General features: G+C 40.8%; 2 protein-coding genes across 2 annotated transcripts; one reads left to right on the top strand and one right to left on the bottom strand.

Annotated features, from left to right (window-relative positions):
• Nucleotides 1-1,164: 1,164 nt before the first annotated feature.
• chs1 (chitin synthase 1) lies at nucleotides 1,165-14,115 on the top strand (the record flags this gene model as incomplete). The annotated part of the gene is made up of 19 exons (XM_079855810.1): nucleotides 1,165-1,211; nucleotides 2,918-3,053; nucleotides 4,548-4,733; nucleotides 5,357-6,462; nucleotides 6,557-6,655; nucleotides 6,812-6,988; nucleotides 7,108-7,255; nucleotides 7,346-7,411; nucleotides 7,730-7,964; nucleotides 8,800-9,000; nucleotides 9,365-9,649; nucleotides 10,278-10,457; nucleotides 10,551-11,091; nucleotides 11,179-11,318; nucleotides 11,436-11,791; nucleotides 12,175-12,285; nucleotides 12,367-12,584; nucleotides 12,696-12,762; nucleotides 13,600-14,115. 19 exons carry the CDS (start codon nucleotides 1,165-1,167, stop codon nucleotides 13,672-13,674), a joined length of 4,374 nt encoding a protein of 1,457 aa, XP_079711936.1. The 3' UTR covers nucleotides 13,675-14,115.
• Nucleotides 14,116-17,286: 3,171 nt separating this feature from the next.
• mpc1 (mitochondrial pyruvate carrier 1) lies at nucleotides 17,287-25,007 on the bottom strand. The gene is made up of 4 exons (XM_079855468.1): nucleotides 24,791-25,007; nucleotides 21,139-21,235; nucleotides 20,445-20,577; nucleotides 17,287-17,396 (listed from the first exon to the last, which is right to left on the bottom strand). Exons 1-4 carry the CDS (start codon nucleotides 24,863-24,865, stop codon nucleotides 17,372-17,374), a joined length of 330 nt encoding a protein of 109 aa, XP_079711594.1. The 5' UTR covers nucleotides 24,866-25,007; the 3' UTR covers nucleotides 17,287-17,371.
• Nucleotides 25,008-25,021: the final 14 nt, after the last annotated feature.

Here is a 25,021-nt window from a genome sequence, read left to right as displayed (position 1 = left end):
TATAATAAGATCCTCTTCATACGTCAGAAGGAGAGCGAAATCTGATCGGTTTTGTCATGCTTGCAGAGAAAGGTTCACCAGAACACAGTTACTGGGTTTCACCTTTTCATGTTTTCTGGCTTGGTAGAAGCACCGGGGACCCGATTACAGCACTTACATATGGGAAATGTCTGATTTTCTTGATATGTCCCCTTTAACATCCAATTATTTCCGTTGCTCAAAAGGTTCTTTAGATTTTTAAAATACTAAGAAAAAAAAGGTTATTTTAAGAACTGATCACTGAAAGGTTCTTCGGGGAACCACACACGGTTCTCCTCTGGCATCACTGCTGACGTGCCGGAGTTCAGGAAGAAGGAGAATCAGCTGATGTGGGACTGAACACCAACATCCAGGAAGTTCTGGCTTTATTCATCCTTCAGTTTCAGGGTGGAGGAGGAGAGTCACACACACACACACACACACACACACACACACACAGTCATCTGACGCTCATCCGTGATTTACCCCAATATTCCTGATCCCAACTCTCCATCAGGACTAATAATGTTAGTATCACACAGGAGACACACAGCTGAGATATCATGATTATTGTATAACTGATGTAAATATACAGCTGTGTGTTTATCTTTATCTGTTCGCTGTGTGATAAAGTGTTGTGCGTCAGATTGTATTCGTTACAAAACTCAGCTCATCTTCTCCACCCTTGGATTCGGCCGAGTCCATGTGTGTATGAGATAAATTCAAGACAGAGTCTTCAATGAGGATTCAGTCTATTATTCAGTAGTCATACGGTATTTTCCATATTAAATTCCAGATGTTTGTAATTTTTGTAATGAGCGTTTCCAAAAACACATGAAGCGACTGAGAAACGGCTGATTCATTAGATCCTTCCCTTCAATATTTATCCATTATTCACAGCATTAAGAGTCTCATGTAATATTATGATGATGTTAAGCGTGTGACTGAACTTTGGTCCAGGTCATAAATATGTTTTCCGATCAGGGCTGTAATAAGGATGAAGCTCGCAGATCTTTGGACTCTTTTATAACCGTGAGCGGGTTGAGATTGCAGGCATTGCTCACAGTGAGATTTAAGTCTTCTGTCCGTCAGCGAGTCTCCATTACTCTGCGCTGGTGAATGGAGTGAGAGAGACAGAGCTCAGAGATGGAGGAACTGAAACAGAGGAGACAGAAGAGAGAAGGGCGACACAGGTAAAACACTCGCCATCAACAATCAATACAATCAGTCCTGAGTTTAAAAGCACAGCTCAAAGCTTTCATTTCATTATTGAGGTGAAAGAAGTTGAATTATTCTTAAATACAAAGCATTGTAATGAAGATGTGCTTTTATTTGAAATAGAAACTTAATGCAGTACCACATTCACACAACAGCTGAAGTATAATATTTACTATTTTCATTGACTGATTTCATTTTATTATTATTATTATAAACTGCCACCTATATATAGGCATATATATATATATACAGTAACATTTTAAGTAGATAAAAACATTTCATGTCCCTTCAATGTTGACTACTGTATATATATATATATATATATATATATATATATATATATATATATATATATATATATATATATAGCCTATATATATATATATATATATATATATATATATATATATATATATTAGGGGTGGGAATCTTTTGGTACCTCACGATTCGATTCAAATCGATTCTTGATTTTGAATCAAATTTCGATTCGATATGTTTATAGATTTTATTGTAGTTTACTGTTTTGTGTTACTTTTCTTACTTGACTGTCGTAGTTTTTTGCGTTTCGTTTTTCTTCCCATTAGGGTCAACCCAATATTATAAAACATCGTTCGGGTAGAAGATAACAGACTCTGTTTACATCGAATACTCCACGCGATGTGCATTTTGTCATGAGTGTGTGTGTAGCTGTGAAAGAACTGAATTCGCGATCGCATGATGTGTGTGTCCGTCAGCGCGAGCGCCGCATCGAGTCCTTGTTCGCGGCTTATTGTGATTAACGTCAATAACTTTAAGTAACTTTAAGTAGTAGGCTTTAAGTTAAAGAAGTGCAACACTTTAGAAAAACGATTTTTTAAATTTGTGAATCGATACAAATCGGTAGAAGATAGAATCGCGATTCATATATGAATAGATTTTTCCCCCGCACCCCTAATTAATATATACACATTTATTTATTTATTTATTTATTTATTTATTTATTTATATTGGATCTCCTGCATTCGCTCTTAAAGTGACGGCAGCCTAATAAACCCGCTGCTGTCTGTGTTTTAGATGTTAATCAAACAACAAAAGACAAAGAGAAAATCCCTCACTGCTCTTTACTGAATAACTTTTGTAACTTTAATAATGGATTAATCTATTTTTCATGGCTGTCAAAAAAATATTCATGTCCGGTAATTTTTTGTAAGTTACCGGCCATTGGCAAGTGTGGCAAAAAGTGAGTTATGAGAGGTCGTTTCATAAACTGAAAGTACTGTATGTTGTAATGCTGTGAAGTGACTGTATTTCACAAGCCTCAGGGGCCTTATTGCATATATGATGTTTACTACATAGGCCTACTGTATTCAAAATATTAAAGATAGCTACAAAATGTATAAAAAGTGCAAATTAGTACCTTAGAGTAGCGCTACGTTAGGGTACTATGAACCTTTTAGGGGTAAATAAGGTTCAAAGATGTCCTTTTAAAGATGTTGCCCCAGTGCTGTTACCCTTAAAGGTATCATTTTTGCACATTTTTCAGAATTTAAAAAAAAAAAAGAAAGAAAATTTTTTTTACTCCCATAAAGCACATTTCAGGTGACTGAACTGAGGAAACGCATTGTGTTTGCACTGAAGCACTGTTGCCGTCCTCTCACGAGTTCCTCTGTCTGATTGTCTTCTATCTTGAACGTCTGCACAGAGACACCTGGGACCCGTTCCAGCTGAACCCGATCGGAGCCGAGAAAGAGCAGAAGAGAACATGCTTCCGGATCCTGCAGAACCTGGTGGCTGTTATCGTGGCCCTGCTGGTGCTGGTCAGCGGCGTCGTGAGCAAGGTGAATCATGACTGTTATGACCATAAACATTTATAGAGGATAACAGCAGTCCCACCCATCCCTGTTTGCTGATCGCCATCTCCATGGTGACGTGGACATTCACTGGGATTCTCGCTCGCACGAACATCTGGACCCGTCATGCTTACGACTATGGTTTGCATGCACAGAATCGCTGAGTTATTGAGATGTTTTATTGTTGGGTTATTGTGATCATATTTATAGTTCCAGAGAAAGATCTTAAAAGATCAATGACCAGGAAAGACTTGCTGAAGACAGATTGGGAAAACACCAAGATAAAAACATAAAACATAAAAACACACAATATAACCCAACATGAAAGGAAATCTTAACAGTGCACGGGCCATGAAGGGAAAGAAGATCTCAAACAATGTGTACAGTTTTAAAATGACTATTCAAAGCTTTATTGTTGTCATTATTTTTCAGAGAAAAAGTGTTCACACTTTATATTAGGTGTCCTTAACTGCTTAACCATTGGATACCATTTACTTATTGTGTGCATACATGTTTGTGCCTTGTAAAAACATTTAAAGAACTTGCATTTATTTACGAATTTGTAGTTACACTGTTAACTTTACACCTAACCTTAGATCCTAAACACAACCATGGATCCTAAACCCCAACCATTCCTTAAAGTCATTAGCATTAAATGTGGGAATTTTACACAGTCAACACATAGTCTTGTTGATATTTAACTCTTTCCCTGCCAGCATTCTTGAAAAAAGTCACCAGCCACAGCCAGCATTTTTAACCATTTTCACAAAAATGTTTTGGCCCCCAGAATATTTTGTTGTATGAATATCTGAACATCTGAACAAAGACAGAACAGCGCCTCTGCTTTTAAACACAAAAACATGTTTTATTCTAGCTTCATGCATACTTTTTTTATCAACACTTGAATGTAGGTTTCATAAAAAAGCAATATTTTGAACAAAAAGTTGAGAAAATCTCATTTTTGTCAAAGACTACACTACATCTGGATCAGATTCAGAGCGGTGATTAAAACACTATGGATCGAGTCCATCAACACCTCAAAGCTTCACAGTCCTGCAGCTCATCTTGGGTTCAACAGTTCATTCAGTAACATTAGGCAGATTTGATTTATATGCTGTTTAATGATCGTGTTAAATTACAGTGTGTCAGCAATGCTTCTAGCTTCTTCTTCACCTGTGTTTTGATCAGGAGATTCTGCACTCTTTCAGTAGATGTGTAACAGCGCCCCCTACAGTATAACAGTGAAAACATGGATATCCGGAAAATTCCATCAATGGCGGGGAAAGAGTTAATGTTAGCACATAGTAGTTAAGGCCTCCCAGTTTAAAGTGTGACCAAAAACAAAGTATAATTTGTTTCTTATTGCAGTTGCTGATATCATTTTAATGATCACACAGCATGATAGGAATGATTCATATTAACATGTGTCAGGTGTGTTGTGGTGCAGTGCACTAATGTCAAGGCTGTTCATCTGTATCGCAGGGCTCTCTGCTGGTTCTGACCACTCTGTCCAGTCCAAAGTCTTTGAGGAACAAAGTGGACCAGCAGTTGTACACGCTGCTGTTGATGTGTGTCCTGGTGATGCCGAACTTCCTGATGTTCCTGAAGTCTCTGTGGAAGTGTGTCTTCAAGAGCTATGTGGCCCCTAACCCAAAGACGCTGGGAATCGTGAGTTGACGTGATGCAAAATAACATGAACTTCAAATACCTTTATGACAAATTTTGGGTGGTTGTTAAGGGGTTTCTTGAGTTAAATGTGTGTGATCATGTCTATGTGATCATGAACAAGACCCACAAATTGGTTTGCATGCATGAAACTAGTTGAAATACGTAGATGGAAAAACGTTCTCTCTCAGATATCCCAGCTTTCCGTCGAATCCAAATCAAACGTAAAAATATTAAAGCTAAAATGAGAGCTAATCTACTAGTCGACCATCCTAATCTATACAATTGCCAAGGTGGTCTTCATTCTCTATCGCAGTTGAACAAGTTTATGCACCAAGGCCTCCGTAGATCCAGCTAATCAACCACATAGACCAGCTTGGGCCAACTGCAAACCAAGAAAGGCCAGCTTTGAGCAGCTATGCAAAACCAGCCACCATCAAAAGCTGATTTTATTTGGATGTTCCTGCAGGTTAGACATACCAGACGATCTTTAGCGAAGGACACGCTCGTGCTATTACATAACAATGATGACTTGATGGCAGAAGAGTAGTCAAACACGCATGATCTGATGATATGTATACCTTGAGTGCACTGGAAGCTGAAATGTGCTGTTAATGCTTCTGCAGATGTGTGGGATTGAGAGTCTGGTGGCGGTCGGGACGGCAATGCTGGTGCTCATCGTGATGCCTAAGCTTGATATCCTCACAAACCTCTGCATCCCTGGAGGGATCTGCATCCTTTCATCCTTGCTCCAGATCGCCTTCCGCTTGCAGACAAGAAACTGGATGATCATCTACCCCATATGCTCCCTCATCCTAGTGCTCAGCGGTTACACTCTACTGGGGATCGACTACTACGTGAGAGAATCCACACACACCATTGGACAAGTAGATCATTGTTACGTATATGTCGGCATTGCGATTTTTGCCTCGGTGTTGGTCTCTCTGAACTGGTGGGAGAACCCTTTTCAGGCCAGCACTAACATTCAGGAGATGCTCAAGGAACTGGACTCTTTCAGAGACACTGTGTATCTGTTCACCAGCCTGCTCCGAATAGCCGTGACTCTGGGGGTGTACTTTCTGTATTTCTGCCTGATTGCTGACAATCCCATCGACTGGGATGCGTACACCAAAGCCAGTCAAGGCACGGTAGAGATTGGCGTCGGGCTGTTTTGCCTGCAGGCGTTCTGCTCTGCTGCGTGCCACTGGTTCGGAGTCGTGGCCTGCAAGATCCACGCTGTGAGATATGGTTTTGCCCTGCCGGTGTCATTAATTGGTCCAGTAACACTAATCCTGGGCATTATACTTTTCTTGACGCAAGCTGAACATCTAGTCTCTCCACCTGCAGTTGCAACTACCATGGCCGTAATTACTGGCAGTGACAATTCTACACAAGTCATTTCCTCTCCGTTCTGGCCATTTTGCTACGAACTTGAAAATATCAAGGACGTCAATACCACCCCGGTTGTAATTCTGGAGATTTCCTATAGCATCTGCAGAACGTCACTCAACAATCCATACGCCATGTGGCCGTTCTCCATGCTGGCGCTGGAGGGGGTCTGCATGTGGCTCGGGCTCATCGCATGCACGTATTACGTGTGGAAAATAAAAGTGCAGAGAATTGAACGCACCTCTCAGCTTTTCGTACGTCGCCTGTATGAATCCGCCTTCATTGACCTCTCGATGCTGCTGAACACCAAAATGAAAGTCATTCGTACGGCAAACAAGGAGAGGTACATACATTCAGACAGAATCATGATGCATGCGATACACATAATACAGTACAAGTGCATTAATCGAGTCACTCTGTTTCCTTCTGTCATGCAGTAGTGACATTGAAGTGGAAAACTGTGTCATTTACCTTTGTGCAACAATGTGGCATGAAACATATGACGAGATGCTGAAAATCTTGACCTCAATGTTCAGGTATTTATACTGTGATGGATGAGCAATGGAAATGTATTACAGCTCCCTTAAGAAAAACTTAGTTGGTCCTTGGTATATTTTATCACTAAGGCTTTTCTTAACTTTCGAGCAGTCGGCTGCTGTTCTTTATTCACATCCCTTGTTTGTTGGTTTCAGATTGGACAGATACAGAGGAGATCCAAAGGAGGAACACAAGGATGTCTTTGACTTTGAGTGCCATATTTATGTCGACGATGCCTTCATGATGGATACAAACAAAGAAACTGGCATTGAGAAAAAGCTTGTCAACACATATGTTTCCGATCTTATAAATGTTGTCATGGAGGTGTACAGGTAAGGCAAAGTTTTCCTATCCGTTATCAGCTTATGGTATGTGACTCATTTGGGCGGATTGATGTTATTGATATTTCACAACCAACTGTGAACCAAATTTCCCTGTTTTTGCCTTCAAGGGTATTTACAAATAAGGAGCCCGATGAGGTTTCTATCATTGAAACACCGTACGGTGGTCGTCTTGTGTTCGTCATGCCGGAGGGAAACATGCTTTATGTCCACCTGAAGGACAAAGCTCTGATTCGAAATAAAAAGAGATGGTCACAGGTGAACGTCAAAGCCTTATTCCTTAGTATGAAGAATAATTCAGTCTTTGAATGCTTACCTGAAACTGACTGAACACCTGTGCATTTTCAGATCATGTACCTGTATTACCTGCTTGGTTGGAAAGGATACTATGTCAAAAACCCTCAGAAAATAACAGTAAGTTTTCATTGATCGTTCAGTCACTGGTGATGTTTGATAAGTCAAGCTTCACTATTACTCTATTGCTCATATGTTGGTTTAATGATTCAAACAAACGCCTAACCCTAAACTATCTGTGCCGCATGCATAAAGCGTACAGCTGGTTAGATTTGCGTTGAAAGGTCTCGCACACTTGCATTGAAGAACCCAAGCCATATCTAGAGACCAGAGCCACAAGGATGAACTCTTTTGATTTGAGCGGCCATGTCAAAACCACCCAGAAAACCACATACAGCTGAAGATAACTTTATGTTTTTTGACACTGTGTTCTTACAGAGACAGAACAACCCATGCCGTGCCAGTCTCATATCATTAGATAGTGAGACTTATTTACTACCTACTCATGATAATGATAGCAAGAGGAAGCATATATCTGATGACAACACGTATATCATGGCTTTGGATGGAGACACAGACTTCCAGCCCGGCGCTCTGATACTGCTGGTCGACCGTCTGAGAATGTATGACACCGTGGGCGCAGCGTGCGGACGGATCCACCCCACTGGAATGGGTAAGAATCATCCGTGTTCAGTAAGGGCGTAGCGCTACACAGAAGTCGCGGTTCGGTGCGTACCTCGGGTTTGGGGTCATGGTTCGATACGAGTTCGGTCCAACAGGAAAAGCAACAAATCCCCAATGCTAGGTTTCTTTTATTTATTTTGAACAGACAAAGTGGCGGTTAGCAAACAGCATTGCATTACCGCTGTCGTGTGGATCGCCTGTGACTGGCTGTATTCGTCGTCTGACTGTATGCACCAAACCGTGACGTCCGTACCGTTGATAATAAACAGATTATTCTGTTTTTTGTTTTGTTTTTCTCTCTGAACACTTGGGGAGTAAGTGTTCAGAGAGAAAATCAAAAAAACTTAATTATCTGAACAGTTATTATCATCTTTTAAAAAAAAGCTTTGCTTATTGTGAAAGTAGTATGTTAAAACACATCTTTGAATTACGTAACAGTGTTACATAGAACTGACAAAAGACTGTATATGGAATAAAGGATGAAAGAAGCAGCAGCGCTGGATTATATAGCAGATAATGACGTGCCCTTTTATTGACCTGCAATTCAAACACTGATCAATATACAAAGTCCATTGACCCTTTCCGGGAATTATTGCAGTTTTATATAAACGTCGCACCACACCACACATGCTGGGAAGATCCATCGAAAAGATAGCTAATCTTAACAAAACTTGACAACCACCATTTACAATGCGATAACATTGCTCAGCTATCAGAAAGACGTGCCTGGAGAAACAAACTGCTCAAATGCAGCTATGCACACTACACTCCATAGTTCAAAACAGCGATTCATGTTCTTTGGCTCTGTGAATGTGACGTTTCAGGCCCAATGGTGTGGTATCAGAAGTTCGAGTATGCAGTGGGTCACTGGCTCCAGAAGACCGCGGAGCACGTGTTTGGGTCGGTCCTGTGCAGTCCAGGCTGTTTCAGTCTGTTCAGAGGATCTGCGCTGATGGACGACAACGTCCTGAAACGATACACCACCAAAGCCACCCGAGCCTCTGAGTATGTGCAGTACGATCAAGGTAAATCCCTTCCTGTGGGTTTGGGGGGGGGAATGAATGGCCTAAAAAAAACTACCCCCCCCCCCCACACACACACACACACACACACACACACACACACACACACACAAAAAAAAGGCATGTAACTCTGGCATGTATTTTTCCCAAAAGCATTGTAAGCCTAAGCTGATTATAAAGACCATTAGTGGCAATTGTTCTTCGATCAACTTTCGCTTGCGATGCTTTTAGGAAATGCAGCCCAGTGTAATAGACAATTAGCAAGGCTTATATGGTTCTTCTGTTCAGATCATTCTGTGTGAATGTGTACAGTCAGCTTCCTTTAAGTCCTGCCAGCTCAACATCTTACTCCACCGCTCACGTTTAGGTGAGGACCGTTGGCTGTGCACGCTTCTCCTGCAGCAGGGCTGGCGTGTGGAGTATAACGCCGCCTCCGATGCTTACACCAACTCTCCTCAAGAGTTCAAAGAGTTTTACAACCAGAGACGTCGATGGGGTCCTTCGACACTGGCCAACACTCTCGATCTGCTCCACAGCGGGAGAGACACGGTCAAGAGGAACACCTCCATATCCATGCTCTACATCATGTATCAGATTTTCACCGTGGCTTCCTCCATTCTGGGCCCTGCATCTGTTACCCTCATGATTGCAGGTACATTTTCAAAGACTAGGTGAAAAACAAGGAAAGAGATTTAAGGGTAATACCTAACCCTATCCAACCAAACACACCTGAGCAAGTTAGTCAAGGTCTTCCGAGTTAATAGAAAATTGCATCAGTGTTTGATCATGGTTTGAGCTAAACTCTGACAGACAGTGGCCCTCCAGGCCTGGATTTGAGAAACCATGTAGTAGACCATTTGGTCAACCTGTAAAGGGTTGGTGTATTACCTAATCTTGTAGAAACTCGGTTGAGCTGGTTAACCATCTGACCTTCTTAGGCTGGTATGACCTGTTTTTTACCCCCAGCAAAGTAACTTTAAAAATACATAAAGAATCATCAAGATTCTATGATAGGCGTGTCCAAACTCGGTCCTGGAGAAGAGTTTTTCTTCAACTCGCCTCAAAACACCTGCCTGGACGTTTCTCGTCTGCCTTGTGAGACCTTGATTAGCAGGTTCAGGTGTGTTTAACTGGGGTTGGAGCTGAATTCTCCAGGTGGCTCTCAAGGAGCAGGAGTGGATGATTATTTAATGATACGCATATTGAAAATGTTTCTGTGAATATATAAAAGTATGAAAAGTGAGTACAAAGTCTGGTAATTTTCTCTTTTTCCATTTTAGGAGCATTCCAATTCGTGTTTCAACTTTCAGGAACTCTTTCCATAATAATTGCGGTTATACCTCCGGTAATTTACATGATCATATGTTTTTTGGCCAAACCCAACTTCCAAATCACGATTGCTGCCATTCTGAGTGTCATATATGCCTTCCTGATGACTGCGTCCTTCTTTGCCATTATTGGTAATTATTGTTAATTGTCGTTTTTTCTTTGCATTTGAATTGTGTTGAAAATGTGCTTTGTGACATTCCACCTCATTGGACTTCTCGCTTTAGGTGACATGGTTATACAAGAAACATTCATAACTCCTACTGGACTCTTCCTGGTGTCCGGTGCGATTATGTACTTGGTGACAGCCATTCTTCACCCTCAAGAGAGCACTCTGATCATCTACGGTCTGATGTACTTCATCTGCATTCCCAGTGGCTATCTCCTCCTCACCATATACTCCCTAGTCAACATGCACATTGTATCTTGGGGAACTCGAGAAACCAGCAAGGGCAAGGAGCAGAAGAAGCAAGTGGGTGTCGTGTGCAATCGCGACTGCAAAATGTGCTGTTGGGATGTGAAGATCCAAGTCACTCAGGAGACCGAAAATCTGCTGCTTCAACAAATGCAGCAAGCCGTCAATCCAACACAAGCTGCCAAACCCGAGCCCATCAACCCGCCAACTCAGAGCGCCATTGAAGAACCGAGCCATTTAGAGGCCAACAAACACATTCTGGACTACGACCAGGAGATGAGCCATAAGAAGGACAGATCCAAGGAGAACCTCAACAAGGACAACAAGGAAAAAGACACGGACTCCGAGAGAAGGTAAAGAATATGAAAATGTGTTTGGATTACAATTGCAATGCTGAAGAAAAGTTCTTATTGGTTCACAAATGGTCTCTCCAAATACAGTGGGAGTTCCAAAAGCACTGAGAAGAAAGTGGACAAATTTAACGATGACACAGACTACACAGACGATGATGACGACGATGATGATGATTATGATTCTGATTACAATGATTTGGAGCCGAAGGAAGTTGTGCCTGAGAGTGGTAAGAGATGACATATCATCATACAGATATCTCCCTTTTCTAGAACACGTGGTTTCACGAGTGTAAAGTTGGTCTGTGCCTTGAACTATTATTAAAAATTCTTATTCCAATGGACAGATTGGGTGGAGCCCGTGAAGAAAGAGTTCCTGAAGAAACTGACCTATGCAAATCTGAAGAGAAACCTTCAGGAGCAGATCAGATACACGCTGAGGAACAAGAACCAGGAGGATCTGTGTGAGGAACTGGTGTCGATTCTCACCGACACCCTGAACGATGAGCTGAGGGATAAAGTGGGTCCGGAGGACGTGTTGACCGAGACTCAGCTGGAGGAACTGCAGTACGCCCTGAATGAAGCCGCCCGGCGCATCGTAAAGTCCAACCGCATCGAGAACGGAGCGCAGAGACTGGAGCGCCGCGTCAAGAGGGGGATCGAGAGAACACTTGTGGCGCCACAGGTTGAGAAACTATCTGAGGTGAGGTTTTGTGAATGGTTAAGATTTAAGGCCCTGATATACTCACAGCGAAGTTGTTCTTTTCTCTTCGCTCAGGAGTAAAAATAAGCTTTAAATACCTTTGCAGCAATTACACTGTTAGCAAAACATCATGACTCCACCCACAAAATTCTGTAGTAAACATCTTGCAGTTTTAAACATGAAAAACAGTGTCAGTGTCTCTTTCAGTCAGAGTTACAGCTTCAGTTTCTACTATAAAGCGGCTCTCCAGTGTGTTCCTGTTTTTACTCGCGTCTGAACAGAAGAAATGGGTCGATCATGAATGATTCATTTTATACAAATCTTTAATATGACTTGGGAACAACAAGTTGTTAGAAAAGAAAACTGTTTCCCTGTGTTACCAGGATGAAACCGATTTCTGGAATAAACTACTAGAGCGTTATCTCAAGCCCATTCAAGATGACAAAGCTCATCTCGACGAAGTGACAAGGGAGCTGAAGTCTCTACGAAACAAGGTAAGGTTGGCAAATTAACAGCTCATCTTTTCTGGCCCGTAACTTCATATGCTAAATGTGAACTATTCTCTCTTTTTGCAGGCAGTGTTCTTGTACTTCATAATTAACGTCCTATGGGTTGTAGCGACGTTCATCCTCCAGGCCATTGGCGGTGATATTCTGAGCATCGAGATCCCGAAGTACTATCCAAACAACACGCTGGCACCGGACCCCATGAGGGTGGAGCCGCTGAGTTTGATGTTTCTGCTGTCTTTCGCCATTCTGCTCATCGTTCAGTTCCTGGCGATGCTCTACCACAGGTACAACACTCGTCACGCACCGTCACCCCGGCACCTGAACAACCGATCCAATATCACAGATATATGGACCTTGATTATTTGAGATTGAAGCCCTGTTGTCTTCCATTACAGGGTTTACACCCTCATCCATGTGGTTTCGTACAGAGGCACGGAGAAAAACTACAAGCAGAAGGATGAGGCGAGTAAACGCTCTTTAGTGCCGTTTAGCCATGATTCAACTAAGCTGACTGTATTTTTATGTGGATTTGAACTGAGATAAGCAGTGTTGGGGAAAGCTACTTTGAAAAGTAATGCATTACAATATTGCGTTACTCCCTTAAAAAGTAACTAATTGCGTTCCTTAGTTACTTTTTAAGAAAAGTAATGTGTTACGTTACTTTCTCTCACCTGAGCTTATTTTTTAAAACAAATAAGTTCTATTTTTGGGCAAATGTAAAGACCCTTTCAGACCCAAATTTTAATAATAAGGCTGAAGTAAATGCAGATTCACGCATGTACAGTAGAGGGCGCCGCTCAAACAAACCAGGAGAAGAAAGTTCAACACTTACTACAGCAAACAAATCTATAGTCATTTTGCTTATGGTTTAACTGAATCATCAAAGGTCAGAAGCAAGTACATTGGTCAATAAAGTGAGATTAAATGCATAAACATTTGTTTTATTTAACATATTTAATTATTTGCGTATTATTTATACTTATTCATTTTGAGGAATACTGAATCTTTTTTTGTGCCAGTGAGATGAGTAAATGCACGCTCACATTTAGTCTAGAACTACAATAACATCATGTTTACACACACACACACGCCTCTGCACTGAGATTTGTCTCAACATGACAGGAGAGCTGTCAGTCAATAAATGTGAAAAAGTAACTCAGAAATGTTGCTGTAAATTTAAAAGTAATGCGCTACTTTACTTGAAGAGTAATCTGATTATGTAACTCAAGTTACTTGTAATGAGTTACCCTAACACTGGAGATAAGTACACTCTTTTTATAATGGTTCTGTTGTTCACAGGAGGATGAAGATGATGGGTTTATCCTGGGGAATGAAATGCAGAGTACTCTCGTCATCACCGCCGACGACTTGTGAAACTATCACTCTTTCATTAGTTAGCGAGTTACAGTCGAAGTGAACGAAGGGTTTCTCACGCATGAAGAAGAATCAGCGAAGCCGGATTAACACCACATGCCGACAGAGGAGCGAGGATTTGTTTACTGTAGATTTTTGTACTGAATAAAAGTCACTATTTTCTATGTATGCTTTGAATGGTTTACATTTTGATCTTTTGCATTGTTTATATCTGTGTTAATGAATTAGTTTGTCAAATATTAAATGTTCTGTAACAAATAGGCCTGGACCCGTCTATTTCCTGGAAACACATTTCATTAAAAATATCTCTTTTTACGGTGATGCAATGCAGGATGAGTTTATTATATTATCATCAGTATTACCCAGGCTTCAGGAATGTCACATGTGTGTTTTGAGCCACAGTTCTTCAGGAACCGTTTAATAAAGATTCTGTCATTATTTACTCAGCCTCATGTCGTTCCAAACCTCTGTGCATTTCTTCCATGAACACACATTTATTTCAGGATATCCAGGACATCTCCATTGTGACATCAACACACCATCAACATTTCATAACATGTATATTACATTAGATCAGTCTTCTTATGGCCTTTGATCAGTTTGCTTGAAGAACAGATTGAAATTTAAGTCATTATTCTTGAAGGATGGATGAACAGAGATACGGATAGATTATATAGACAGACAGACAGATCAATATATGGATAGATAGAACGATAGATGGACAGAATCAGATACGGATTAGGGACGTAAACGGTTGATCGATTATCGATTAATTGTAGACAAGGATTTACTCGATTAAATTAAATTATTGTCGGTTAATTGAACATTGCGAACGTGACACGAGATTCTCGCGGGCGGCGAGAGACCCGACACAAACTTGAGGCGGCAAAAAAGAAACCAAACATGAGGCGGTCAAAACGGAGTGGAGTGGGAGCATTTCAAATTACAGAGCTGGCAACTCTCACGCATTCACCGTGAGACACATGCAATTGACCCTTTTCACACGCTCTCACGCCACACATCCATTTTCTCACGCACAGAAAAATCGCGAGGCAAAGAGGACACGGAGACCAACAGACTAGAGCAGGTTACTTGATGATATAAAAAAATCTCAGCTCTCAGATTCTGTCAATTTTATTACGAAATTCAAACAATAAATACCGTTTTGGCGCTTGTAAATGTGACGCGACAGATCCCTAGCGCACGTGAACCGATCATCTCTAACGTTAGCTAATAGTAAAAAAACACGAACACTGTTGAAAGATAGCTACAGTACAACTTACCGAAATGTATATTCCTCATACATAATATCGATCAATCAGTGTTTTTCATCAGCGTGAAGAGCTCAATAACATAGCTAGAGAACAATTATGTCACATTTACCTCAGGAAAGCCATTTAATGAACATAATATAGGCTATAGCACATAGTTGGCAAGAAAAGAAATAGCTATAGAGAGTATTTTGCTAAATGTGTTCTATATTACATATTATATTTTTACTTGTCATTAAATAAAGTTGGTATTATAATAAAAAAAAACGCATCATATTTAATTATTTTTAACCTTAAATAATAGCCTACTACCAGCTGATAGGGCTTTTTACAGCATTAGGTGAGTTGTTTTTTTTCTTGAGAAAAATTAAGGCCTATCTTGTACCTAATATTTATCCAAATAAAAAATTTTAAAAAAATTAAATAAAATCACAATAATTGAATTGAAATAATAAAAAAGCGTAGCTTACCTGAAATTGTACCATGTAAACATTGTAACATGTTGTCACTAAACCTAATAAAATTCAGTTTAGTTACTAAAATGTTAGTGACAATCACAATACACTTATTGTGATGCAATTATTTTTTTACAATTATTTTTACAATTATTTTTTTATGTATTTTAATTTTCTGTGCATAATTTATTTTGTTAAAGGGGGGGTGAAATGCTCATTTTCACTCAATCTCCTGTTAATCTTGAGTACCTATAGAGTAGTATTGCATCCTTCATATCTCCAAAAAGTCTTTAGTTTTATTATATTTATAAAAGAAAGATAAGCTGTACCGAGTCTTTCCGGAAAAAAACGAGCGTCTGGAGGCGGGCCGTGTGGGCGTAGCCAGAGCCATAGAGAGAATCCGTCGATCTGGTCTTTGTTTATAAAACATTCATCGTTGCATCCACTGTTCCTAACGCTGGGTTCTTTGGGAAGCTGAACATGGTGAGCTTTCCCTCACATCCAAAAACACACTTTGGCGACACTATGCAGCGCTGCCGATGATTTCCTGTTGAAGCGCGTTGAGGTGCGCGGTCTCGCTCTCCTCTAGTCGACGTGTGCGCGGGCGAGCTTTTCCGGGAGAAATGCTCATATAAGGAGTTCCACTCTGGTCTACGTCATTAGATCCACGGTCGAAAAAAACCCAGCCGAAACTTGTACCAACCCGGAAGTAAGATTTTCGGCACAGAAATTCTCCGTTATTCGTCCAAAATATTTTTTAAAAACTTTGGCCATGTTTAGCATGAGAATCCATCTCTTTAACACTGTAAACAACTCTGAATACATGAAACACCATTGTACCCCCCCTTTAAACTACATAAATGCCATTATCTATACCGTATCCCAACTGTTACAATAAAACATCAGTTGAGCAATATAACATGCATTTTTATTCAGTATATAAGCAATATTTTGCTTTTTATGTTAAAGACACTATTGATACCGTGAGAAATTTACATTCTCAGGAAAATAGCCGCTTATCAGTTAATCGTTAATCGATCGATAAGGTCAATCAACTAATGATTAATGAATTAATCGATAATTTGCATCCCTAATACGGATGGATGGATATATAGAACAATAGAAGACAGACAGATGGATGTATGGATAGATAAAACGATAGAACGATATATGAACAGAATGATAGACAGACAGACAGATATGGATGTATAGAACGATAAAGATAGAACAACAGATGATAGATAGAATTATATGAATGGATGGATGCATATATGGATAGAACGATGATAGATGGACAGAATGAGATGGATGGATATATAGAACAATAGTTAGAAGACAGACAGATGGATGTATGGATAGATAGATAGATAGATAGATAGATAGATAGATAGATAGATAGATAGATGATAGATTTGGATGGATGCATAAATGGATAGAAACAGATAGAACAAAACAGATAAAATGATAGATAGATCAATAGATAGAAGGATTTGGATGGATGAATGGATGCATATTTGGATAGATATAGTTAGACATAGAAAGATGGATGGATAGATAGAACGATAGAAAGATAGATGATAGATAGATATGGATGGACAGAACAATAAAGAAAGAACGATAGATATATAGAATGATATGGATGGATGGATGGAAGGAATGATGAAAGGATGGATGATGGATAAGTAGAATGATGAAAGGATAGTCAGTCAAAAACAGCATTATTATTTTTTTTATATTTTATTTTCTCCATAATTAATTTTTAAACACACTGATTTCATTATGAATGGAAATAAATTAATCAGATATTTCTACATTACATACAAACTATAACCTTCGTGACTGTGTTGTAAGGCTTGTGTAACAGAGACAGAAAACTGCATAAAACGGATCATCTATGATTATTTATTCGCATTAAACCAGAAGAGATGTTTGATCTGAGGAGGCCGAGGGGAAGGAGCCGCTGAAACCTCATCATTTGGCCGTCTTCTTCTCCATGCTGAGGAAGAGGAACACACAGCGCATTACTGCACCAGTACTGTACTGACCCGGACCAGCCTGAACTCACGCACAGACACAGGATCATGTATTTACAGTAAGCATTAGATGATGATAATAACAGGTCGTTATCCACGGTTCGGATCATTTACGGTTTTTGTGTCACGGATCGGATCATTTTTCAGATCAACAAAACATTTTTTTATAGATTTTTTTTACACACATATATATATATATATATATATTAGGGCTGTCAAAAGATTAATCGCGATTAATCGCATCCAAAATAAAAGTTTGTTTTTAATAATATATGTGTGTGTACTGTGTATAATTAAATTTGTATATATAAATACACACACATGCATGTATATATTTAAGAAAAATGTGTTATTTATATATAAAGAAAATTATATTTATATATAATATAAACTATATAAATATATATACAGTATATGTATGCAAATATTTCTTAAATATATACATGCATGTGTGTGTATTTATATATACAAAATAATTATACACAGTACACACACATATATTATGTAAACACAAACTTTTATTTTGGATGCGATTAATCGTGATTAATCTTTTGACAGCCCTAATATATATATATATATATATATGAGTGTGTGGTATTTTTAGATACCACAGTAAAAACTAGCCTAACTGATAAAGTTCAAACATTGTTAAAGACAAGTGAACAGTCAGTAATAAAATAAGAACAAACACACACATTACAAGCAGAGATGAACACTAAATAACAAAGTTGCAGTCTAACTGTAATATTCAGGTACAGAAATTAATAATTAAGCCTAAATGTAAAAAAACACTATTTGTTCACTGTAGAAATTAAATATAATTTAATCTTTGTTAAAGCTGTATTCTGTTGTTTTATTAACATTAATGACAGACAACAGCAGGAATATTAGTGTACTGTCACTTTAAGACGAATAAACTGGCAAACATCCGGTTTCTTCCTGTTCACTGACGACAGAACCGAGAGAACACTCGCAGAGACGGCACGTCCAAATGATAAACTTTAACTCTATGATGGTTAAATTTAGCAGTTGATCCGCAAACCACACGTGTGCCGAACCGTGGAGAGCTGATCCGTACAGATCACGATCAATCCGTTGCACACTTACAGGTCATACTTGTATCGGTTGAGTCTGGATTTACAGTAAGCATTACGTGAGGATAATAACCGTACTTGTATTGGATGAGTCTGGATTTACAGTAAGCATCACGTGAGGGTAATAACCGTACTTGTATCGGATGAGTCTGGATTTACAGTAAGCATTACGTGAGGATAATAACCGTACTTGTATTGGATGAGTCTGGATTTACAGTAAGCATTACGTGAGGATAATAACCGTACTTGTATCGGATGAGTCTGGATTTACAGTAAGCATCACGTGAGGGTAATAACCGTACTTGTATTGGATGAGTCTGGATTTACAGTAAGCATCACGTGAGGGTAATAACCGTACTTGTATCGTATGAGTCTGGATTTACAGTAAGCATTACGTGAGGATAATAACCGTACTTGTATTGGATGAGTCTGGATTTACAGTAAGCATTACGTGAGGATAATAACCGTACTTGTATCGGTTGAGTCTGGATTTACAGTAAGCATTACGTGAGGATAATAACCGTACTTGTATTGGATGAGTCTGGATTTACAGTAAGCATCACGTGAGGGTAATAACCGTACTTGTATCGGATGAGTCTGGATTTACAGTAAGCATTACGTGAGGATAATAACCGTACTTGTATTGGATGAGTCTGGATTTACAGTAAGCATTACGTGAGGATAATAACCGTACTTGTATCGGATGAGTCTGGATTTACAGTAAGCATTACGTGAGGATAATAACCGTACTTGTATCGGATGAGTCTGGATTTACAGTAAGCATCACGTGAGGGTAATAACCGTACTTGTATCGGATGAGTCTGGATTTACAGTAAGCATTACGTGAGGATAATAACCGTACTTGTATCGGATGAGTCTGGATTTACAGTAAGCATCACGTGAGGGTAATAACCGTACTTGTATCGGATGAGTCTGGATTTACAGTAAGCATCACGTGAGGGTAATAACCGTACTTGTATCGGATGAGTCTGGATTTACAGTAAGCATCACGTGAGGGTAATAACCGTACTTGTATCGGATGAGTCTGGATTTACAGTAAGCATCACGTGAGGGTAATAACCGTACTTGTATCGGATGAGTCTGGATTTACAGTAAGCATCACGTGAGGGTAATAACCGTACTTGTATCGGATGAGTCTGGATTTACAGTAAGCATCACGTGAGGGTAATAACCGTACTTGTATCGGATGAGTCTGGATTTACAGTAAGCATCACGTGAGGGTAATAACCGTACTTGTATCGGATGAGTTTGGATTTACAGTAAGCATCACGTGAGGGTAATAACCGTACTTGTATCGGATGAGTCTGGATTTACAGTAAGCATCACGTGAGGGTAATAACCGTACTTGTATCGGATGAGTCTGGATTTACAGTAAGCATCACGTGAGGGTAATAACCGTACTTGTATCGGATGAGTCTGGATTTACAGTAAGCATCACGTGAGGATAATAATCGTACTTGTATCGGATGAGTCTGGATTTACAGTAAGCACCACGTGAGGGTAATAACCGTACTTGTATCGGATGAGTCTGGATTTACAGTAAACATTACATGAGGATAATAACTGTACTTGTGTTTGATGAGTCTGGATTTACAGTAAGCATTACACAAGGATAATAACCGTACTTGTATCGGATGAGTCTGGATTTACAGTAAGCACCACGTGAGGGTAATAACCGTACTTGTATCGGATGAGTCTGGATTTACAGTAAACATTACATGAGGATAATAACCGTACTTGTGTTTGATGAGTCTTGATTTACAGTAAGCATTACACAAGGATAATAACCGTACTTGTATCGGATGAGTCTGGATTTACAGTAAGCATTACACAAGGATAATAACCGTACTTGAGTCTGGATTTACAGTAAGCATTACACAAGGATAATAACCGTACTTGTATCGGATGAGTCTGCTGCCCTGGATGAGCTGGGCCGTCTCATTGGTCAGGTGGCAGGCGAACAGAAGCCAGTTCCTCGGCTGGACCTTATAGGCGAAGCGCATGAACAGCAGCGAGTAGCAGGTCAGAGCTGGAGAAACAGAGCCAGAGTTCACCTTTGACCTCACAGAGCCTGTCTGTTGCACACTGTGGTGTCTCTTAGTCCAGTCAAGTCACTTTTATTTATATAGGCTTTTTACAGTACAGAGAGTTTCAAAGCAGCTTTACAGTGATAACAGGAAAATAATGCAACAAAGTTTGTTTCCAGAAGAAACTAGCGTCAGTCCAGCTTCAGTAAGTTCAGTGATGGTTCATTTCTGTTGTAAAAAAGTTTTTAATTTAGTTAATTTATTTATACAGCCGCTCTGGAGTAAACCGTGATGTCATCATCCAGCTCAGCTCAGTTCTCATACAATGGTGTCAGTGCAGGAGATCAATAATATTGTTGAATATTAAATTAAATGACTCCAACTAAGCGAGACAACAGCCGGAGGCGACGACAGAATGGAGAAAAACACCTCGTGAGAAACCAGACTCAGTCACTCAGTTCTCCTCTGGCCAATGAGCGAACAGTGTATAATTATGAGTCAGGCAGCGTTACAGGTCAGAGGTCAGACTGGATCAGAACATCAGAATATTGTCCAGCTCTTACCGAAGGTCATCCGGCCGCTGATGATCTCGGGACTCTTCTTCATGTCGCTGATGGCAGCGATGGGCAAACCCCAGTTGGCCACCGGACCCCAGAAGTGCTGAGGGGACAGGAGACAGAATAATGATCATAATAATATAATAATAATAATAATAAGATATCATAATGCTGAGGACTGACCGTGCTGAGGGGACGATCCCACGGGAAGAGCAGATCCGGCGGGAACAAGAGGTTAAAACATATTCACAGAAGATCAGCAATGTACAATATCAAGTGTCTGGTTGTTCAAAATAATCACAAAGACAAGAGCTGGCTTTACAGTAACACTTCCACTCAGGGCCGTTTACACAACAGCGTTTTCACCTTAAAACTAAAACATTTTATGCGTTTTGGCCGTTCATTAACACGACAACAGCGTTTTGGGAAACGCAGACTTTTAAAAATGGTTTTCAAAGTGCACGTTTTTGAAAACGATATTGTTTTCGTCTCCATGTAAACAACAAAAACTCAAATCTGTGAAGACAGTGATGTCATGCACACGCGTGTTACATGCTCAGCCTATCGTGTTTCAACGCCACCTACTGGCCTGGCAGCAGAACACACCGATTCTAGTCGTTTTCGCGGATCCGTGTGAACAAGGATCGATTTGACAATTTTGTCATTTGTACATGAAAAACGCAAAGGAAAAACATTTCCGTTTTTAGTTCATCGTTGTCAAGTAAGCGTGCCCTAAGATGATCTACTAAAGAAAACTTCTAAAACTTCTGATTTACTAAATTCCCTGGGGAATGAATCAGCCTGTTTACTGTCAACGTCCCGCTTTATATGGCCTTTTGTTTTAGGGTATGTTTACATGACAATAATGTACTGAAAACAGACGACAACGTTGTCAAAACAATCCCGTTCACACAGATCTGCGAAAATCACTAAGGCGGCTGTATTATGCATGTCAGGCCAGTAGGTGGCGACGTCACTTTGTCAAGAAACACCCCACAGAACACGTAATATCAGAGAACGTCTAATAAGGGGAGAAGTTCCAACTTCCGGCTTCTGAACTTGTTGCAGTTCCACTCTGGCTCCACATGAGGGCGCTCACAGGACGAGTGCAGTTCCACTCTGGCTCCACATGAGGGCGCTCACAGGACGAGTGCAGTTCCACTCTGGCTCCACATGAGGGCGCTCACAGGACGTGTGCAGTTCCGCTCTGGCTCCACATGAGGGCGCTCACAGGACGAGTGCAGTTCCACTCTGGCTCCACATGAGGGCGCTCACAGGACGAGTGCAGCTCCACTCTGGCTCCACATGAGGGCGCTCACAGGACGAGTGCAGTTCCACTCTGGCTCCACATGAGGGCGCTCACAGGACGTGTGCAGTTCCGCTCTGGCTCCACATGAGGGCGCTCACAGGACGAGTGCAGTTCCGCTCTGGCTCCACATGAGGGCGCTCACAGGACGAGTGCAGTTCCACTCTGGCTCCACATGAGGGCGCTCACAGGACGAGTGCAGTTCCGCTCTGGCTCCACATGAGGGCGCTCACAGGACGAGTGCAGTTCCGCTCTGGCTCCACATGAGGGCGCTCACAGGACGAGTGCAGTTCCGCTCTGGCTCCACATGAGGGCGCTCACAGGACGAGTGCAGCTCCACTCTGGCTCCACATGAGGGCGCTCACAGGACGAGTGCAGTTCCACTCTGGCTCCACATGAGGGCGCTCACAGGACGAGTGCAGTTCCACTCTGGCTCCACATGAGGGCGCTCACAGGACGAGTGCAGTTCCACTCTGGCTCCACATGAGGGCGCTCACAGGACGAGTGCAGAATGAATGGAGGTCTATGGCGCTATACCCCTCAGAATCCACTTTTCTCAGGATATAATTGTTTGTCTAGTAATTTGAATGTTGTATTCGAAAGGAGATGCAAAGAAATTACACATTGCTGGGTGTTAGATTTTTTAGAGTCACTTATTTGCTTTAAAAAGTATTTTAAAATGTCAATGACGTCACACACATCGTACGACCAGAGATACTGCTTTACGGCTATCCTTCAGTCGCTTTGGTGCTTTCAGCTCTGAACTTTCTTTTCTCTCGAGGCATCGAGTTGTTGTTTTAAAAGACCATGCCGAAAATACACACACACACACGATGCCATCAAGCGGTGTCTCTGGTCGTAATCAGTCCTTCACTGACCAATCAACGTTCATTAGCAGAATGCTAGCGTGTTATGGGCAACAACAACTCAACCTGTAAGAAATCGAAAGGACATAAGTTATAGTTCATTCAACTGTCGACCTATAACCCATGTTGAACTCGCAAAACCTACAATCAAATCTGAGATTTCTCAACGGCAATCGGGTGAAAGAGACACATTTAGCCGTCTAGCTCCATAGACTCCCATTCATTCTGCACTCATGGGCGATCGCCCCCAGTGGAGCTCTGGTGGAACTACAACCACAATTCGGTACAATAGATCTTAATAGGGAGTGGCCAGGCTCTGGTTATATGTATGAGTGAACATGCACATGACATCACCGGTGTGCTTGCGTTTTCAGGCCCCAAAACGCCATTGTTGTGTAAACGAACAGCCAAAAAGCTTTAAAAGTTTTCCACTTTCAGTTGAGAACGGTGTTGTGTAAACGTACCCTTAGTCAATCGAAAGGTTAAACACGGGCAGTCATGGCCTAGTGGTTAGGGAGTTGCACTGGTAACCCAAAGGTTGCTGGTTCGATTCCAGAGCCGGTGGGAAATGACTGAGGTGCCCTTGAGCAAGGCACCTAACCCCTAATCGCTCCCCGGGCGCCACACAAAGGCTGCCCGCTGCTCTGGGTGTGTGTATCCACGTTTGCAGTGTGTGTGTGTTAACTACTCACTACTCTGCTCCTAATGTGTGTGCATTAACTTGGATGGGTTAAATGCAGAGGTCAAATTCCAAGTATGGGTTACCATACTTGGCCGTCACGTGTCACTTTCACTTTCACTTTCACTCAAAATATATCCTGTGAAAACTGTTTTGAAATTAAACATTGCCACTTTAAAACTTTGAATTTGGAACACAACTTGGTTAGACAAAAGGCTTTGATTTTCTAGCAATTCTAGAGTCCAAATTATTTTGTAAAATAAATATTTTCATTAAAATAAAAATGTGTAGTTCAGCACATTTGCTTTTACTACTTCTATTATTTTCACTTCTGCTGAGTGTCTCTTTAGAAAGAGGCCGACCCTAGTCCAGATCTATAACCAGAAGACAGTAACAGATTAGAGTTTTACTGTGTCGTAACATCAGAGGTCGATAAGGAGACACATTCCTGGCGTTAAACCTCTGGAATGAAAATATAGTAACAATGTGAATATGCAGAGATTGGCGTGTGACAGCAATAATGACCTGCGCGGATTATAATTAAATAAAACCTGTAAGATACAGCTCGTGTCAGCTGGACTCTGGACTGCTGTTGTGATGACGCGGTGATGACGCGGATCTGGCGCCGCCTGGAGGCTCACCGCGGAACTGCAGCTCGTGTCCTTCACACGATAAACTGCAGTTTTCTGTTTATTATGAGCATAACTACAGTCTGTGTGTGAGGCTGCGAGTCATTTCACTGCATTCCGGTTTAATAACTCTCCAACATCGACATTATTTACCTCAGCGCTATTGAGAAACAGTGACTGACCTCATGAGATACTCTCTGAACTCTTTACTGCGGAGATGATCCACGGCTTTACGCGCCAGAGTTCCTGCCATCGTCAACAAGCGAATTATACAGTGATGAATATGAATATGAATTCAGTTCGTGTAAATGTAAACACTGCTGCGCGCTTTACTACCGCAGCTAACCGCTGTGAACTAGAGGACAGAGTCACGCATGCGCAGATACTGCGATGACGCAATTTCCGGCAT

The sequence above is a fragment of the Squalius cephalus genome (assembly GCF_949319135.1).
Source record: "Squalius cephalus genome assembly, chromosome: 21".
Classification (NCBI taxonomy): Eukaryota; Metazoa; Chordata; class Actinopteri; order Cypriniformes; family Leuciscidae; genus Squalius; species Squalius cephalus.
The sequence above is the reverse complement of the archived record's forward strand: the minus strand, read 5'-3'. Positions and strand labels throughout refer to the sequence as shown.

Excerpts from the sequence above, each read along its gene's own strand:
- mpc1 (XM_079855468.1), bottom strand. The coding sequence starts at position 24,865 with ATGGCAGGAACTCTGGCGCGTAAAGCCGTGGATCATCTCCGCAGTAAA. Across the intron at positions 20,578-21,138 it reads CAGCGGCCGGATGACCTTCG|CTCTGACCTGCTACTCGCTG; the intron begins GTAAGAGCTGGA and ends CTGTTTCTCCAG. Across the intron at positions 17,397-20,444 it reads AGCAGACTCATCCGATACAA|CATGGAGAAGAAGACGGCCA; the intron begins GTACGGTTATTA and ends CCTCTTCCTCAG.